Source organism: Peromyscus maniculatus, chromosome 23 (genome assembly GCF_049852395.1).
Source record: "Peromyscus maniculatus bairdii isolate BWxNUB_F1_BW_parent chromosome 23, HU_Pman_BW_mat_3.1, whole genome shotgun sequence".
Taxonomy (NCBI): Eukaryota; Metazoa; Chordata; class Mammalia; order Rodentia; family Cricetidae; genus Peromyscus; species Peromyscus maniculatus.
The window spans coordinates 61,742,625-61,762,883 of record NC_134874.1 but is presented as its reverse complement, the minus strand read 5'-3'; the positions used below and the strand labels follow the sequence as shown (position 1 = coordinate 61,762,883).

At 42.3% G+C, this 20,259-nt stretch overlaps 2 protein-coding genes across 2 annotated transcripts in view; both read left to right on the top strand.

Moving 5' to 3' along the window:
- Nucleotides 1–20,259, top strand: part of LOC107400179 (putative sperm motility kinase W) — a 165,253-nt gene that overhangs the window by 98,278 nt on the left and 46,716 nt on the right. The gene's annotated exons all lie outside the window — the stretch shown is intronic.
- The window catches only part of LOC143270541 (cytochrome P450 3A25-like), an 89,418-nt gene that overhangs the window by 57,508 nt on the left and 11,651 nt on the right, over nt 1–20,259 (top strand). The window contains 9 exon segments of the mRNA XM_076560889.1: nt 3,468–3,713; nt 5,155–5,392; nt 7,603–7,788; nt 8,520–8,613; nt 11,094–11,146; nt 12,375–12,474; nt 15,766–15,879; nt 16,130–16,218; nt 16,448–16,599. Of these exon segments, the coding sequence (XP_076417004.1) occupies nt 7,718–7,788; nt 8,520–8,613; nt 11,094–11,146; nt 12,375–12,474; nt 15,766–15,879; nt 16,130–16,218; nt 16,448–16,599 (673 nt within the window). The 5' untranslated portion in view covers nt 3,468–3,713; nt 5,155–5,392; nt 7,603–7,717.

Below are 20,259 nucleotides of genomic sequence, written 5' to 3'. Positions count from 1 at the left end.
CAAATTACATCTTTATATATCATATACCAATTATGGTTGACATTTTACCCATTTCCTTTTGTATCTTATGAAATGATGAAGAGGGGAACTACCAACCCAAATTATGGGAATCTGTTTTGAGATTTATTTATATATTTAATTTTACCAAAGAATTTTATGTTTTCTCATAAGTTGATGTTATTCTCTAGTGAAAATGTACACATTGCACTCATTGTAACCCATTAGAATAGAAGCGGAGTGTTAGACGGCCCATTCCCCTTTCCTGGAAAGTATCTCCAATCTTCTGGTGTCACTACAGTCATGTCATCATTAAGACTGACTTTTCTCCCATAACTTAATGGCTAGGAAGACATTTGAATTCAAATGGCTTCTTCTGGCCTTTCCTTTGGCTAGCATAATTTTTGGATATGTTGTTGACCACTTTTCAGAAAAATTAGAGTGGTCACTAAGGAATCCCAATTTTATTTAATGTATCTGCCTAATATTCATTGATTAATATCTGAATTTACTAAGGATTAATTGTTCATTGAGGGATTTTCTTGGTATGATTACACCAGTGAGACACTACTACAGAAAAACATGAGGTATATGTCATTATTAGTGGTTTTCCCACATATGCCCTTTGGGTGTATTTAAGCATACCTTACCTGGGGGAAGCAATAAAAGACATGACTTCCTGAGGACAGCAGTACAGTTGTTATTAAGTGTGTACACCTGGGCTGAGCCAAGTCCCTTTTGTCAGAGTTCCCAACACAGAGTGAGGACAAACTGAAATTCATGAAGTTTATGTGGTTAATTGAGGTCTCTGTTTAATATTTAACAGGGATTATTCCAGTGTGATAATGCTGCAAGTCAACAGCCAATAACTGTCACCGTCAGTAATTTCACTCAAATTGCAACATACTCTACATGGCAGACAGCTTCAGTCACCTTCCTCCCACTGCCCTCCTTCCTAAAGTCCACATGCTTGCTATTTTTGAACTTAGCTCATAGTATGCTAGAACTTGGGAACTAAGAACAGGTAGTTCCTTGAGCAGGACAGGGGAAGGAGAATAGTAATGTCTTCCCAAGGTGAAGTGAGTGAGTGACAGGTGTGGAGTGCTTCTCAGGTGTCAGAACTCCACTGGTGACTTCCTTTGGACAGTGCGGCTAGGTCACCCTACCTTTTGTCCTTAGTCTGACTTCCTGTCTTAAATCTCTCTTGGTGTTGCTTCTCTCCAAGCCCAGAGTGGTATCTTCACACTGGAGTATGGACACATCCATGATAACACACTTCTGCCCCAATCATTGTGCATGATTATATAAGGCCACCTTTATGCACCTATATATGCGCCTATATAATGTACTTTGATCATAGCCCACATAGTGTGCTACCCTTCCCTTTCCCCTCCATTTTCCCATTTCTACCCTCAGTCCTCCCAGACAGCTTCACTCTGCTTTCATATCATATGTACATAAATACTTTTTTGTGTCCACCAATGCTAGGACCCACAAATAACAGAAATATCCAATATTTGTCTTTCTGAGGATGACTTAATATGCTTAATTTGCTTATTTCTGGTTGTATCCATTTTCTTACAAATAATATAACTTTATTCCCCTTTTTATGACTGAAAAGATTCTATGCTATATTTTCTTTAAAAACTATGTTGGTCTTATAACTTAGCAATCATAAATAGTGAGTACTTCAAGAAACATTGATATGCAGGTGTTGCTGATATTGAGACTTTGGTGTATGAAAAATAATTTTATTTATCCCATTGTTTTAGAAGATATGATTCCAAATAGTTTATCACTGACTATGGGCAGGATCCCTGAATCTGTGAAATCATGGCAGGGTGTGTTGTGGTGGGAGCATCATTAAGAGGTAGAGATCCACAGTTCATTGGCTTCCACTAGTTTGGCTGGTCATCTCTGAATGTCCTCCCATCATGATCTCTACGTCCCTTGCCTATAGAATTCCTCCTTTCTCTCATCAATTGGATTCCTGGAGCTCAGCCTGGTGCCTTGCCATAGATCTCTGCATCTGCCTCCATCAGTCACTGGACAAAGGCTCTAGGATGACAGATAGGTTATTCCCTAGACCAGTCACCAGAGTAGAGCAGTCCAGGTACCCTCTGGACCACTGCCAGCAGACCAAGGTGGGGTCATCCTTGTGGATTCCTGAGAGCCTCCCCAGCACCCTGCCTCTTCCTATTCCCATGATGTCCTCATCTATCATGGTATCTTCCTCCCTGCCCTCCCACTCTGTTCCTGTTCCAGCCTGACCCTCTCATTTCCCTGTTCTCTTCCCCCACTCCTCACCCTCTGCCACACTCCCACACCCAGTCCACTCACCCATGGGACTGGACTAGGCCCTCTGGATAGGATATGGAAGATGGTTGTTTGGCTCAAACTGTTTTGGGTGCACCCAGGCAGGGGCATCAGGATCCATCCCTGGTACATGGGCAGGCTTCTGGGAATCCATTGCCTGTGGTGTGATGCCTTGCACAGCCTTGGTGCAGTGGGAAGGGGCTTGGACCTGCCTAGGCTCAGTGTATATGCTGTGGGAGCCCGTTCTTGGGTTCTCTGTGGCTTTACCCGCCAGGTCCGCATAGAGGATGATTAGGACCATGGGCCTGAGGATGATTAGGACCATGGGCCTGAGTGCAGGTGTCTGAGATGATCGGCACTTGGCTGTGCTGGGGGATGGTCTGTATGTCAAATTGCTCTGATTGGTCAATAAATAAAACCTGATTGGCCAGTGGCTAGGCAGGAAGTATAGGCGGGACTAACAGAGAGGAGAAATAAAAGAACAGGACGGCAGTAGACACGGCCTGGAGCCGCCACCAGGACAAGGAAGATGTAAAGTACCGGTAAGCCACAAGCCACGTGGCAAGGTATAGATTTATAGAAATGGATTAATTTAAGATATAAGAACAGTTAGCAAGAAGCCTGCCACGGCCATACAGTTTGTAAGCAATATAAGTCTCTGTGTTTACTTGGTTGGGTCTGAGCGGCCGTGGGACTGGCGGGTGACAGAGATTTGTCCTGACTGTGGGCAAGGCAGGAAAACTCTAGCTACATACCAGGCTCTGCTGACTCCCCATGGGAGACCTTGAATTGGGAGATGTGGGGGTGCAGGGTGGCTTGGAAGAGAGGGCTGGGGGGGTGGAGGAGGGAGGAGGTGGGATCTGTGGGTGGTATGTAGTGTGAGTAGATAATTTCTTGATAAAGAAAAATGAAAAAAAAGAGGTATAGGTCATATGGCAGGGCAGGAATCTAGAGCACAGGATGGGAGCCAATATCTACTTCCCATTATGCTTCTTCCCTGAAGTTTCTACCACCTCTGAACACCACCATACTGGAGTTCAGTTCTGACTCATGAACTGGAGTTCAAACTATATCCAAACTGTAGTACTGTGATTTTTAGTTAGGAGTGATGGTAAATGTGTTAATGAAATGTGTTGTTTTCTGTTTTGATACAGGTTCTTCCAAAGCTAGCAATTTCTATTGATGTCACATCAAATGTCAATCATGAGTGACCACATCTCACACTCTCAGAATCCAGTGGCTTCTGTGTAAGATGGTGCAGGAGGAGATTTGCCTGGAGGAGGAAAGAATCTCGGGGTGATCAAGACTAGATCAGATGCAGGACAGGAGAAGGTCGGCAGGTCAAAAGACAATCTCCTTTATCGTAAGAGATGGCTTGGTTGCAGTTGAAATGGATGGAGGTAAGAGACAAGAACACAGATCTTGGCTGCTGGAGGCACTGCCACGCAGGGCATCTATGCAGATGGCCATGGAGACAGAGTGCATGCTGTGGCATCTGATGGCCAGTGTTTGTGTCGTTCTCCAGCATGGACCAGCAGTGTGACACAGTGGTGGAGGGACAGTTCCTTCAGTCTTCCCGGTCTCAGTTTTCCTCTCTAGAAAGTGAGGTTGCTGACCAACCACACCTACCTCGTAGTGCATGTGGAAGGGTCAGCGGGTTAAGCACATTGCCATTTAAATTGGCCTTCTGCAGTGATGGCAGGCCGGGGAACGTTTTCCTCTGCTGACTTACTCCCTGGTATGAATTAGGGGGAAGGGGTACCACAAGCGACAGCAGGATCAACTGTGGACCCCATGTTTCTAGTATGCATGCTCAAAAAAAAAAAGCTAGCTTACTTCAGGCCATAAAAGCAAACTCTGCCCTCAACAAACTCTCAATCTTTTAATCCATGCAAACTTGAACTCTTATCTCTTGCAGACACAGTAAATACATCATGCAAGGTAATGTTACTGTAAAACTTTTGCCCTCTGATACCCTACTTGTATTCTTCATCTGCAGTGAAAATTTGTGGGGAGAATGGCAAGTCTTGGGACTGGACTAGTGTCCCATTCTCACTAGATAAAGGCAGCCATGAACCCAGTTTGCCGTTTTAGGTCCTAAGTCCAATCTAGGTCCAGTATTGATTTGGTCTGTTGTGAGGTCATTGTGGAGGGAAAGATGCTGTCATCAGCATCTGTTTTGGAGATTAGATTTTTGAGGGTAAAGTTCAAATCTGTATAGATTCTATGCTATAGAAGTACCTGACAAACACCATGCTAGGTGAAACATGCCAGGTGTAAAAATCACATGTAGTCTATGATCTTCATGATTTGAAGGACCCAGAGTGAGTCATCCAACAATGACAGACACACAATGGGGAGTCAGTAATGGGATAGAGAACAGGAAGGAATCCACACAGTTTCAGATTAGCAGGAGTGTGTGCATAAAAGTGAGTGTACTGAATAAATTGCACACTTAAAACTAGTTATTTTCTGCCAGACCTGGTGGCACACACCTACCCTAGCACTCAGGAGGTAGAGGCAGATGGATCTCTGTGAATTCAAGGACAGCCTAGTCATACATAATGAGTTCTAGGACAGCCAGAGTTATATAGGGAGACCCTGTCTCAAAAAACTAAAAGTTACCTTTCTGTTGCACTAATTTCATCATAATACTTTACATTTTGGGTAATAATAGCATGTTACTCATAACAGAAGCTCATACCACATGTACTGCAGTTTGGTCACACTCACCAATCATGAAACTCTCTTCTCTGTTCCACTCCACACAGCAGCTTCCCAGACACACATTTCTATGTCTGTCTTTTCTGACCCACTGAGATTCATTCAGCTTCCTTACAGGAAATTGGATGAGGGCTCGTGAAATACCTGCTGAGGACCAGGAGACATATATATCATCACTCTGGTGCCTACAATAGACAGAGATGCTTCCAGGGGCCATGCCAATCTGATGCCTCTTGCCAGCTGGTCCAGGATTAAGTCTTAATGCCAGAAGCATGTAATCCATATCCTGTTATATATTCTATTATCTTTCTTATATGCAGAAATTTTAAAAACCACACACCACTATTGTAATTTGGTAAGTGCAATTTCTCTGATTTAAATGCATACCCTCAAGTTTATGTATTAGAAACTTAGTCTAAATGTAACCCAACAAAGAGACTGAACTCTCAGGATGGATAAGGCTGTGGAGGGTATGTTTTCATGAGTAGATTAAGGCTGTTTTTACAGACATGAGCCAGTTGCGACAGGGTTGGGGTCTTGAGGAAATGATGGATTTCACCTCTTCCTTCTCTTTCATGCTCCATTGTCCTCCACACCTTTGTTATTTGGGGTTTCCTGCACATTTTTCTATCAGTCTGTGAGATAGTCAAGGAATTATTTAGGTATTATTCACTGCTATATCTGTAGGCCCTTGCTGAATATTTTGTATCTGGTAGACATCCTGACAGGTTATTTGAATGGGACCTATGGACTTAGTCTGACCATGTTAAACTTCCTAACTTGCTAATGCAAGACGAATTGCCTCTGTCAAAGCCACTCTCACTAGAAGCTCAGGATGATCAACCAGGATTCTGTTGACATTTGGTCCTTACAGGAAAGACCACAAATGGATGGATGGCGTGGAAGCTGAGGGATCACTAGGCAGTATTTAGCAGCCTTTCAAATGACCCTGTTGTAGACTGCAAACTAGACAGATCATTGGCCAAGACATATACCCATCCATCCGAAAAACTATCTATCTAAGGCCAATGGGTACAAAAGAATCAAGCAACAGCATTCATGTCCAGATGGAGGCCAGGCATATCAGCCACCAATGGTAAGGCAGTCGTCACTAAAGACAGATGCACAGCACCCCAGAATAGTAGTAAAATTTAGAGAGGAAATTGATCCATTTTGTACAGAGGAAAAAAGTAATCCATAGTAGGGTGTCCTAGTCAGGGTTACTATTGCTGAGATGAAACTCCATGACCAAAGCAACTTGGAAAGGAAAGGGTTTATTCAGCTTGCACTTCCATACCACTGTTCATCATCAAAGGAAGTCAGAACAGGAACTCAAACAGGACAGGAACCTGGAAGCAGGAGCTAATGCAGAAGCTGTGGAGGGATACCACTTACTGGCTTGTTCCCCATGGCTTGCTCAGCCTGCTTTCTTATAGAAACCAGGACCATGTGACCAGGGGTGGTCCTATCCACAATGGGCTGGACCCTCCTCCATCAAGCACTAATTAAGAAAATGACTAATAAGCTTGCTTGCAGCATGGTTTTTTTTTTTTTTTTTTTTTTTTGGTTTTTCGAGACAGGGTTTCTCTGTGTAGCTTTGCGCCTTTCCTGGAGCTCACTTGGTAGCCCAGGCTGGCCTCGAACTCACAGAGATCCACCTGGCTCTGCCTCCCGAGTGCTGGGATTAAAGGCATGCGCCACCAACGCCCGGCCAGCATGGTTTTATGGAGGCATTTTCTCAATTGAGGCTCCATCCTCTACATTGATTCTAGCTTATGTCAAGTCAACATAAATAACTAGGCAGCACACAGGGTGATTCTCCTTGTTGGGTGTGATTGGTGAGAAATGACTCCACCAGGTTCATATTTTTTTTCTGAGCTGTGTTTTGATGGATAATTTCAAGTCCTAATGGATATAGAGGAACCTTACAGGAAATGGAATTGGGGGCTATGCAAATGACTCTGAAAAGTTGCTGTGAAAGGGACCCAAGTTAAAGTTTCTAGTACCCATGTATTATTCACTGGGCTGCTGGCAAATGTCTATAACGGCAGAAAGGGAGGACGTATGTGGTAGAAAAGGTGGTCCCCAGGGCCTTGCTTCCCAGGCAGTCTAGCTGAAATGGCAAGCTCTAGGTTCAGTAATAGATCCTGTCTTGAAAAATAAGGTGGAAAGTGACAGAGGATGACACCCATTGTACACACACACACACACACACACACACACACACACACACACATACACACACACACACACACACACACACGAAAAGGAAGCCTTGCACTGGTGAAGATCAGTAGGTACAGTTTCTCTGTATGTTTTCAACGTGTTTTGGAATGAGAACATGCATGAAAGAGACCTGCAAATTAGAAGAAATTTAGTGCCAATGGATTTAATTGAGTTTCTGGAAGAACAAATATTTACCTAGAATATGTATTCAAAGGAGGTCAGAGTAGGATTGTGCATGAACTTTTGAACTTTGAAAAGGCCATCTCAGTTCTCCGAGTTCAGGCAGTGCAAGGGAGGACTTTCTACTGGCTGAATCCCTGACACCACCTCCTTTCTCAGCACATAAACACTGCAGACTGGTCTCATTGGATCTCAGCTGGGCACAGCAGGGGAGCCCTGCAAGACTCTCAGCTGGGAGGGAAACTTGGAGCCAGAACTCCTGAAGAAAGCTGAGATGGAGCTGATCCCCAGCCTTTCCATGGAAACCTGGGTGCTGCTGGCTACCAGCCTGGTGCTCATCTACATGTGAGTAGCTGTCCAAGATTCTCCCTATCTGTAACTGGAGTTGGAGTGATACACAGGCCCCCTTCCCTTTCCTGTTGGAACATCCGAAGAGAAGATGGAGGAGAAGTTGAAATCGAGGCTTTGGTAGTGCAGTTCCTACTGACATTATTGCCAATGACATTATACACTTCTGACTCCCTCCAGCTCTTACCTTATGGCTCAGAGGGTTTTGACAAGACTTGCTCCTGGGAAGATGGAGTTGGCTCTCAGTCTGTACTCAGACTAACCAACATCAATCCAGAGAATTTATAAACAATTCACCACTACAGCCCTTCTGAGTTTGGGGAGTCCCAAGATCATGGAGGTGCTTAAACTTCTCACTGTCCTTGCCTCCTTGCTTTCCTTAGCATGCACTGATGACGTGTATAAGGCTTCTCCCCTGGGCATACACATGTCTATTGCTCTCTCTCTCATCCCCTAACATGCTTTCTACAAATTCCCATCATGCATCCTAGACATTGTAGGAGGGTCGGCATCTACTCTTCCCTCTTTTCTGTAACCCTCACCTGACACACCCTTCCTGTGGATAACTCAAGCTGTTTTATGTCTTTCGGTATCCAGAACCCAGAACCATTTCCTATTCAGTGCTGTGTTTTTAGAGCAGACGACAGCTAGCACTGATCCTGAGGGAGGGTCTCCATTGCTGGTTGGATCATGATAAAATGTTCTTGGCTTTTTCTTTTACTTTATAGATATGGGACCTATTCTAATGGGATTTTTAAGAAGCTCGGCATTCCTGGACCCAAACCTCTGCCTTTTTTGGGAACCATTTTGGGCTACGGAAATGTGAGTACTGTTTGAGCTTTCTTTTCTTCTTATGGATGTGACTTCTTGTGTATCTGTTTATGGATCAGTTCCATAGATGCAAACGCCAGTCCTAGGGAGAAAGTTCTGGGGTGTCAGACCACTGGAAACTGTGTGTGTCCATCCAGGAGAGTGCTCGGGCTTCCCTTTAGGATTTGCTGACATATTTGCAGCTGTGGTTAGAAAGCTGTGACCGCAGACATATCAGAGCCTGGTGTTCAGCACTTCATGCTCAGACTGTGAACAGGAGCGGGAGAAGTCTGGGGTTTCCCTAAGTGGAGCCTCCAGGAAGGCACAGGTGTCCTTAACTCACAGAAAAGCATGCCTGGTCACAGTAGCACCACAGCAGCCTGTATGCACTAGACCAGACTTCACACTGGGCTCAGGAGCAGCACTTTTTCTCTTCCTGCTGGCCAGCTCTGCAGCATCCCTGCATCAGGACGCCTGTGTGTTGACTACAGGGAATTCCCCTTTACCAGAAACCTCTCAGGGACTCCTGTGTCCCCTGCAGCTACTTCAATGACTCCATACTGTCTTAATACCCAGGGCATCTTTGAGGGTTTGAGAAAGTAATGGTGTTCTGCATTGGTTCTTTTCTCCAAGACAGCACCCTCAGGGCCAGTCTGAGTAGGATGTGGCTGCAAATGAAACAAGTTAGTGCTTGTCTCTCACCCTCAGATACCATAGGACAAAAGAATTTTTGCTTTTCTAAGTGAAGGCAGATTCCTTTATAGAATCATCCCAGGAAGGATGATTTTATCAAATCTCTAGAGACACTGAAAGTGCACCATAAATGCAACAAGGACCATGAATGTTGGCTGATTCTTTATGGCTTTGGTTGATCGGCCAAGGCTGGCATCTGGCTAGATTATAATGAGCTCAGATGCTGCAGGCCATCAGCAGAGCCTGCGAGCCGGCTGCTCTCTGCTAGGATTTCCTTCCCCACATACTCCAGTTGCCTGTCAGAGTCCAAGTTTTACAGTTAGAAGTTTATTGCAGGCCTGAGATCTAAACGAGACCTCTCTTGCCCCACAACTGCCTGAGAAAGCCTTAAGGCCATCCCCCTTGAAAGGGGAACACTTTTCATATTCACCCCAGCACATTTCCCTTCCTGAATCTTCTTTTGCATTAAGTCACAGATATGATGTCATGACAGAACATTTCCTCTTTTCAACTTTGGCATTGGAAACTCAGAGCTAGTGTTTCCTTCGCTCTGTCCTGCTGTAGAAAGGGGCCTCTCACTGATTCCTGGATCCCATCATGATTTCCCCATTACCTCCACTCACCCTCAATCTTCTCTCGTTTTTCTTTTTATTGCTTCTTAATTTTTTGATGATCCTTTTTATGTTTTCTCAATTTGCATTAGTTCTCTGAGAATTTCAGGCAATGCGTTTTGATTGTATTCACTGCCCACCCCAAGCTCCCCCCACATCCCCAGTCCTTCCCTACCTACCCACTTTGTGTATTTTTCTGTAACCCATGGAGTCTGATTGGTGCTGTCTGCACACTCTCAGTTGTGTATATAACCACACACTGGATTGTGGTTGATCTGTCTTGAGCCACACCCTTAAGGAAAACCAACTCTTCCTCTCCCAGCCCTGGCCAATTGCCAAAAGCTGCTCAGATTGGGGGGGCGGGGCACTTCATGTCCTCCTCTCCTCTCCTCTCCGTGCTAGGGTTTGTCTGGTTTGTTCTTGCTCAGGTCCTGTGTACACTTTCACAGTCACTGTGAGTTCATATGTGCAAATGCCCTGTTGTGTCCTTGAAAACAGTTTTTGTTGTAGTGTTTTCTGTCTCTGGCTCATGCAATCTTTCTACCCCTGTGCCAAGGGAAGGAGATCATTATACAGAGGCGATGTCCCATTTAGTGCAGTTTCTGAAGCGTCCTATTCTCTGCACCTTGGCCAGTTATCGCTCTTTTGTTTCCCCTCGTTTAGATGTTGAGATGACATCCACCCTGGCCTCAACTTTTCCATCTTCTTGCTTCTTCCTGAGTGCTAGGATTATAGTTGTGTGCCACCAAGTCTGGCTTTACTCTGTCACTTTTGTACTAATAAAACAACGGGATAATACTGAACCAGGATATAGAAGGTTTGTGCATATTCCCCTAGTTTGGATTCTTGAGGAACATTTCAGAGTGTTCTAGGATTTCAAAGACCACACACACACACACACACACACACACACCTCAGACAAGAAGCTGCTTGGTATTCATAAGTAAGGACAGTTCTTTCAATAGATACAACACTGAGAAAATTCAAGACCAGCCTTAAACTCTCCATTCCAGACAATTCTTCTAGTCTCCCCATCCCTTCAGGTGTCTCTAATAAAAACTTGCCTCTAATCCCTGGTGAGGGATAGGAAGCCTGATTTCACAGAATTTGAGTCATTTGCACCCCAGTTAGAGAAGGGATCCACTGTATGCAGGCCAATAATGGATTGGACTTTGTTTCTTTTTCCAGGGTTTGTGGAAATTTGATATAGACTGCTATAAAAAGTATGGGAAAATATGGGGGTGAGTATTCTGGAAACTTCTACTGGGTAGACTTGTTGAATGAAGCACTCCACTGCATGAGGACAAGGCCTTTGGAGGTTGTCCTGCCAGGGTCTAATACATGACAGTTGTGAATTTGAACAGCAAGAATTCCATGGGGGTATTCCCTACTGGGACATCTTCTGGACTGATTAATCAAGGGCTCCAAGACTCAATGTCTTTGCACCTAATGCTCAGAACCTTCTAATATGTGCTCAGAAATGCATGATCATCTCAACGCCAATTCAGTTTTAGTCAAACCCAGAACTCCTTTATATCAACTTAAAAGTAATGTTCACTTTTGAAAGATACACTGGGAGATGTACGAAAATAGACTGGGAACTCATCTATATCCTAAAAACATGTGTAGCAATTAAAATATTAAATTTACTAGAAAAACATGGGTATTCCCCGTATATCTAATTCTGATGACTTTGAAGAAGAGATGTGAGGTATTTGTAAAGCACTGTGTTCTCCTTTGAGCCTATGTCTTCAATGGTGCCACAGAGTAGCTGACGGTTTGGAGAGAGGTTGGAGGAGGTGTCACTGTTGTGCTGTGAGACACAAGCAAGTGGAGGAGCCTCTGTCTCTGCATCTCCTCTCATTCATCCTCAGAAACCACAGGCCTGGTCACAGGGTCTGCAGAGGTCACATAGAGACCATGTGAACCAATGCCAAGCATGGGTTGTGCTGCCCTCTGGTGGTCCCAAAGCAACCGCTACTGCAACAGTATTAGGAACACTGAGTTCTTTGTCTCTAAGTTTTGAGTTCGGAATCATTGACCATTTTTTCTGGATTTCTTATATCTCTGGAGGTCAAACCCAGTGCCACACACTTGATAGACGAGGGCTCTACCACTGAGCCACACCTCCAACCCAGGTACTGAACTATTTACACAAAAGAATAGTATTGGCAATAACCATGTGAGTTTGCCTCGCCTTAGCCAATGTTTCAGTGTTCATTCTTACTAGAGACGTCTTTGAAGAGCTGTTTTGTCCTAAGTGTCTCTTCCCTGCTTCAGCCATACTATCTTTCATTCAATTCCAGTGTCTTCTATGGTCAGAACTTGAAGTAGGGGTTCATGTTGCTGTGCTATAGAGCTGGCAGTGTGGCCTGTACAGCCTCAGGGGTAGAGTCTGGAGTCCTGGGTGTAACTCCAACTGTAGAATCCATTTTCTGAGGTTCAGTCCACCCTGTGTTCCCACCTCAGGTTTTATGACGGTTGACAGCCTGTGCTGGCTATCACAGATCCAGAGATCATCAAAACTGTGCTGGTGAAAGAATGCTACTCAGTATTCACAAACTGTCAGGTAGGTGTCCTTTTTAGGAAATATAATGATTTATTTTCATTAAAATTTAATTTAAAAAGAATTATATGATCACAATAAAGAGCCACCACCATGCTCAGAATATTTCTTGATTTTTATAAATGGTAATGTCTTGCATGAGTATAAATATATTCTGGCCAGTATACTAAGATGAAATTAGCTTTGATGTCATTGGGAGTTTATTTACATTTCCTCTGAGTGGCATTCCCTGATCTCTCTCTCTCTCTCTCTCTCTCTCTCTCTCTCTCTCTCTCTCTCTCTCTCTCTCTCTCTCCTGTGTGTGTGTGTGTGTGTGTGTGTGTGTGTGTGTGTGTGTGTGTGTGTGTGTGTTGTGTTTTGGACATTGTTACAGTCCTGTTTAGTGTTGAAGCTACACAGTGAAGACACAGGACTGTCCCTTCACCATGGGACTTCCTTCTAAACATGTGGTGTGATCATGAGAAGCCTGTCTTTTCTTCTTGGCAGTGTCTGATGCATTTTATGGATGTTTTCAGGGTCAAATTTGATAACATTTTGCTTAACTTTCTTATTTTTTAATGATAATATGTAGTTTTATATTTTAGATTTATGTCTATAATCTATCTGTAATTTTTTTTGGTATGAGAAACAAAGGTCAGCTCAAGATTTCTGTTGTACCATGCATTTTCAATTGTTCCGATGCCATTTGGGAGAAGTTTTTCCCTCCAAAAATTACCAGTCCTGTTACATGTGTGGGACACTTTCTCATCTTTCTCTTCAATCAATCGATCACAGTGTTTTCCCTCTATGGGGACCATTTCTTCTTGATGAGTGACTTCATGTGGATTAATTACTCCTTCATTTTTTTTTTAAAAAATTGTTTGGTTGGTTCTTGGACCTTTGCTTTTCTATCCAAATTATGAATGGTCTTGTCTGAATTTAAAAGCTCAGTGTGATTTTGATAAAAATTGAAACAAATATAGGGGAAATATTGTTACTGTGTTGTGTCTTCTAATTCATGGCTAGCATGTACCTCTCTGATTTTTAGTTTGCCTTTGCTTGCCAAATAGACAATTTCAGGTGAAAGACCCAACATGTATTTTGTTATATCAGTGCTTTAAGTATTTAATTTCTAGTTATTGCTATGACATAATTTTCTCAATATTTCTCCACTTATCATTGCAATTATGTACAAATTCAAATGAATTATGTGATGTCATTGTGTCCTATGACTTTTCAAACTCACTTCTTTATTCCCTGTATTCTGTATGCTGTTTGGTATGCTCTACATGGACAATGGAGGTGCCTGAAAATCAGAACACTTATACTCATTGCTTTGCAATCTGTATGTTTCAATTGAATTTTCTTACCTTATTGTTCTAGCCGGCATTTCTAGGATAGTACTGAATAACAGTGGTGAGGGGAACCTTCAGAACTGCTCCTGTTTGGAGGGTCAAACATTCAGGCTCTCACTATCAAGTGTGAAGTTGGCTAAGGCTTTTGTATAAATTTTCTCTCCATCATCAATTCTGTTTTGCTTATTTGTTTGTTTACTTGTTTTGAGACAGGGTCTTTCTCCATAGACCTGGTTGGCTCAGAAATCACTACGTAGGCCAGGCTGTCCTTGAACTCACAACAAGCCATTAGCCTCTGCCTCCCCAGCACTGGGACTAAAGATGTGTGCTACCATGCTTGACATCATTCCCAATTCTTAATCTTTTCTACTTGCCATAATTTAAAAAACAACAGCTCTCCAATTGATTATGCTGTTGGTAAACATATTGCAGAACTACCCTAAGATAACAGTAACCCAAGACTATGTAATTTTTAAAAAATTTTATGTGTATGGATGTTTTGTCTGTTTATACATATGTACACCACATGCATGTGTGAAGGTCCGAAGTGGGTGTCAGATATCATGGAATTACAGATGGCTGTGAACTGCCATGAAGGTACTGGGACCCAGACATGGGTCCTCTGCAAGAGCAACACGTGCTCTTAGCCTCTGAGCCATCTCTCTATCTCTCTATCTCTATCTAAGGCCAGTTGAGTCCATTTCTACTATAAAAAGCTGTAGGGCTTTTCTTTTCTGCTCCTTTGGAAGAACTGTTAAGTCCAGCTTCAGTGGGGTTCAGGTCCCAAAGAGGAAGGGGACTGAATGCACATCTGACTGTTCAGCAGCTCTCTCTCTCTCTCTCTCTCTCTCTCTCTCTCTCTCTCTCTCTCTCTCTCTCTCTCTCTCTCTCTCTCTCTCTCCCAACCAGAGACATTCTTTATTTACATAGCATATTGTCTACATTAGGCATTTGACTAGCATCAGAGCCCTGGATTTTTTTTTTCATCTTCTCATTAAATGTCCAACATGAAAAAGCAAAATATAAAACAGACAGTCTTACCTGAAACATCTTTGGACAGCATCTGTCAAAACAGGAAGTTACAAATTCAGAGTCTGCAAAACATAGGACCTTTTATTTTCACAGTCTGTGTCTAGGTTGGCTATTCACAGTAGCAATATGTTAGACAGTCTGAAATTATTTTTACCTTAACCAAGTTATGTATAGAAGTATAAGATGTTTTCTAAAATACAAACTTTAGAAAACATCCCATAATAATCATTTAACTGCCTGAATTACAACATTTTTTGTTGTCTTCAGTTTTATAGTAGGGGCCTGTTGCTTTCATATGTTCCCAGAAAGGAAGATTCTGGTATCTCAGTTTTTTTCCATCAACCCACACTATTCCTGTTCCTTCTGTGTAAGCTCTAGTGTAGGGCAATGGATATACTTGTGACATCTTGTATTCAGATCTGAACAAGAAATTTCACAGAATCTGTCCTATTGGTACCATGGTCCTTCGGCCACAAAGAAGACTCTTTCTTCTGTGACTCTCAGGGCAAGACCGCTGCCTTCAAAGTTTTCTGCCCGGAACATGCATATATTTCCCTAGGGGCTGCATAAGTAGAAAACTCCCCACTATGTAGACAACTGCTTCTAAAAGCTACCACAGCACCCTCTGCCTGAGGACTTGAGCCACCCCTTGTGCTACAGCCTGCTCCAAACAACACTTTTTCCCTTACAAGAGGGGTTTCCATTTAAGAAGAGATTTTGAAAGAAAGATTTGAAGCCATGCTCTGATGATAGGTGACACTCATGATTATATAGGCTGTGAAGTAATTTCAATGAATCATAAGTGGGCGTGCCACTTAGGATCAGTAACTATCTGTTAAATGAATGATGTTTGTTTGATATATTTTCTGTAGCTGTGGACATATACATAACTTCTGCAAGATAAATTGGCTTTCAATTTGAACTCTAGGCTTTTGGTCCAGCGGGACTTATAAAAAAGTCCATCAACATATCTGAGGATGAAGAATGGAAGAGACTTCGAACACTGCTGTCTCCAACTTTCACCAATGGAAAACTCAAGGAGGTGATGAGGGAGAGGGCATTTACTTATGGAATGAATCTGGGGACAGGTAGAAAACAAGTCCACGTTCCCTTTCCAAGGGTTGGTCCTCTGAGTTACAATTCCTATAAAATGACCTTCTGTCTTCATGCGCAGAGGACTCTTTTTAAAATCTACTGTAACATCCCACTCATTGCTTCATGACTGGGGATGATTTGTCTTTCTGGGACCTGAGTTTCCTCATTTAGCTACAGATGTTGTGCTTTGTGCTTAGATGTTCCCCATCATTGGGCAGTATGGAGATACATTGGTGAAAAACTTGAGACGAGAAGAAGAAAGAGGGAAGCCTGTCACCATAAAAGAGTAAGTGGTGGTGCAGTTGATGGGACTGTAAATACCTTAGTGTCCCTTCAACTCTAGGAAAGGGGCATCTGCAAACCAACACCAGGTAAAGGCCCCATGTGTGATTGTGATAGGAGCCTAGCCCCCACTGATGATCCAGCATGTGATTCTGTGTGGCTTCCTGCCTGGGTAGCTTGGAACTATGAGCTGCCTCAGATGCAGACACTGATTCCCATGTCTCTCTCCTCAGTATCCTTGGAGCTTATAGCATGGATGTGATCACTGGCACATCATTTGGAGTGAATATTGATTCCCTCAACAACCCAGAGGATCCCTTTGTGCAGAAAGTCAAGAAGATATTAACAAGTGTGAATTTTCTTGACCCATTTCTTCTCTCTGTATGTATCTACTTCCTCTCTTTTTTCTTACTCTCTCACATGCTACAATCAAAATAATATCATTCATCATTACTGAAATAAAATTCATATATAAAAACAATGTGCCTGCTTACAATGTGTAATTCAGGTTTTGCTCATACAAAGTAATGTATATCCATCACCATTGTCAAGCCAGGGAACATTTTATCCAAGAAAACCTGTACCATTTCTTTCTCATCTTCCATTCCTCCTTGTCATAAGAAACATCAGTTCACTGTTCTGTAGATCTGCCTCTTCCCACATTTGCCATTAAAATACAGCATAAAAATGTCATAGAATACATACAATTTAGTGACTCTTTCAGTTAACACAATATATTCAACAGAAACATTTGTTACCACACCCATGTTCTGTAGATAAATCAAATTCGATGCCATCTGATGGTCTTTCAAATTGTTTTCAGATTCGGGATGCTGCCAATAAGCTGTCATGGACGTTGACACCTGAGATTATGATTGAACACTTGTTTTCATGTTTTCTGGGTAGGCACTTGGGGGGATTAGTAAATTACATAGGACTTCTGTGTTTGACTTACTGAGCAAGTGAGTTTTTTCTTTGATAGAGGCAGCATTTTGTTTTCTGTTTAGGAATTCATGAGGACTGCCATTCAAAACTTGGGGTTGTTTTTATTTCATGATGTTCATCCCAGATGCCCTAGTGGACACTCAATAGTATAGCACCATGAGTGTTGGGTTGTGTTTCTTCCAGGTTGTAATTATACTCCCCCACTTGGAAGACATTATTGTCTTTCTTAAATAAACATCTGTTCAATCGTTGCTCCTATATAGCTGAATTGTTTACGTGATTGCCATTGAGTTATAAGATTGGCATGTGTATCATGAATAACAGTCACTTTCCAGACATATAATTGGCATATTTTCTGTACTTTGAGATGTTGTTTAATGTTTTTGATGGGATCTTTTGAAGTACACATTTTTAAAATTGTATGATGTACAATTTTATAATGTGCTATGTTTTAATCTCTAAGTCAAATGGTCAGAGTTATGAACATTTAACCTCCCTCCAGTTTCATCTTAATTGGGCAGTACATTCCTTAAGCATTTTTTTGATACAGGGTCGTGCAGCCCTGTGTGGAGGCCCACAAATGTTTCCTAGTGAGATCTGAGCTTGCTTTATCCAGCAGGACTGCATTAGAGGATTGCTTGACTATACATATGGTTACTAGGTGATTGGAAGGGTCGACAGTTGGTGAGCTAGGGGAAGATCTTTGCTCCACCCCTTGGCATTCCTATAATTCCTCTTTAGAAGAGACAGAAGTGGCCAGTTGATAAAGTTCAAGGCTATTCTTTGTTTCTATCTGTTTCTCTCCCCTCTATCCTTCTATCTAAATATTTCTCACTTCACCTTCCTCAAAAGCACCCTGGAGGAAACATGTGGGACATGGTCTCCCTCAGATGGTGCATAGAAAAGGGACCAGGGACTTGATGAAAGGAAGGGAGAGGATCCTGCAGGAAGTTTGGGCATGTCCAGTTATGTTGAAAAATTAAGGTGGGGGTATTCTATTTTCAGGAGTGAAAGTAAGGTGGCTAAAAGAAATGCCAAAGTGAGGCTGCAGTGAGTATCTCTCTATATCTAGGTTTCTTTTTTTTTTCTGTCTCTTAATTTCTGTCTAAAAAATTACGGAAAAATGTAAAGTAGAATGTAGGAATACAGTGTAGAAAAATTAGGGAAAACTGGGCAGCAGTGGTACACACCTTTAATCACAGCACCTTGGAAGGCAGAGCCAGGTGGATCTCTGTGAGTTCGAGGCCAGCCTGGTCTACAGAGCAAGATTCAGGACAGACACCAAAACTCCACAGACAAACCCTGTTTCAAAAAACAAACTTAGGACAAGAAGGAAAAAAACATAAGGTAGACTGTAGTAATGTACTGTAAGAAAAACCTTAGGATAAAATAAGCACAAGACAGAGGAACTATGTCCTTGATTTTTCCAACTGGGACTATGAATGCAAACTCCTGGGAGGAATCAGAGTTATAAAAAAAAAATAGGATGAGAAAAATGGACAGAAAAAGATTCCTGTGGATGCTTTTGACCTGTATGTAGCTTAAATCTGAGTCCTGAGTGTCAGAGCAATGAATGTTCCCTGAGACAGATGCGGATGAAGTAAAACTCAACTCTGCTCAGAGTGTTACTGCATGAAAAAATCAAACTATCAGAATTAGTTTCCTCTTGGCCATGAAGCCAAAGTTTAGGAAACAGAAGTCTTGGAAAAAACTTAGTTATCTTTCTCTCAAAAACTGAAAGCTTTCTTGAGAAAAACTTAGTAATCTCTCTCTAAAAAACTGGAAGAATTTTGGGTCTTTCCTTCTCAGATTTTTTTCTCTTTCTGTAAGGGCAAAAATTTAACTCATTTGGAAACAACATCTATCAGTATGGGAAAAGCACCTGCAATTGCCCTAGAAAAAAAAAAAAAGAAAAGAAAAAGAAAACCTCTTGGAACAGGGCAAATCCTCCCTGCTAGTCCTATCTCCCCTTCAAGCCAGTATCAGAAAAACAGCAGATACTTTAGACACTAGCCAGAATTCCCTGTAGCTAGAGTGTAGTGAAAGACACCAAGGAAAGCACAGGGGGAGAGCTGATCAGGGAACAACATTCCCCCATAGTGGAACAGCTGCTGAGGACAAGATTCTGGCATGAATGTAGCGGGTGAGGCTTTGAAAGCCTCCCTGCAATGAGGGAGGAAAGGTCTAAATTCTAGCACTAATGACAGCATGAGAAAAGCTGAGAGTAAATTTGGCCATACAAACAGGTCCATCAGGAACAGGGAGAACTGCCTGCTTGACTGTGAGCTCTGAGTTGGTAGGTGGGGCTACACAGCACCCACAGCTGCCAAGAAAGCTCTTTCTTTTCTTTTTTTAATCAGGGAACAAATCCTTTAAAAAAAAAGTATTTTTTCAAGTATTCTCATTCATTTTCACTGACCTACTGAGACAGAGGTTTTTGCTTCTGGCAACAAATGCCTGCCTGGGCTTAACCCACTCTGGGATCAGTATGAGGTGAAAAAAATCTGATTAGAGAGGTACACCTGTCAAATGATAATGCAGGGGTCCTAATGTAAGCTTGGGGAGGAAAAAAATCTCCTGTGATAAGAGCAAAAATTTGACTTTGGTTTCAGCATGAATACAGACTGTGTAAATTGATGTTTTCTCATAGCCCAGAAAGGCAGCATGGGGTATGTAGTTCATTCATAACAGCCTGACAATGTAGAGAAGGACAGCTTGGGAAATGTAGTCCATAAGGCAGTTTGTAACAATGTGATGATGTACAGAAAAGCAGTTTGGGAAATGAAGTCTGTAACAGAGATACCAGTACTACATGGCCCAAAAACTGTTCTTTCAGTGTTTTTTTCCAGCTCAAAATGCAGTGTTTTTCGAAATGTTAAAAAGCTTCCCCTTCACTACTGAGAACTAGAAACAGGTGAACAGCTTGCTTGTCAGGAGACAATTAAAATGTTAATACAGTTTGTCAACAAACCACTTTAAAACACTCATGATAATATTAAAAAACAACTTCTAAAAATTAAGAAGAGGGAGCTGACCTCAGTAAAGCTTAGAACCACTGATAAATTAGGTTCTGACTTCAAACTCTCAAGCAAACTTTCAG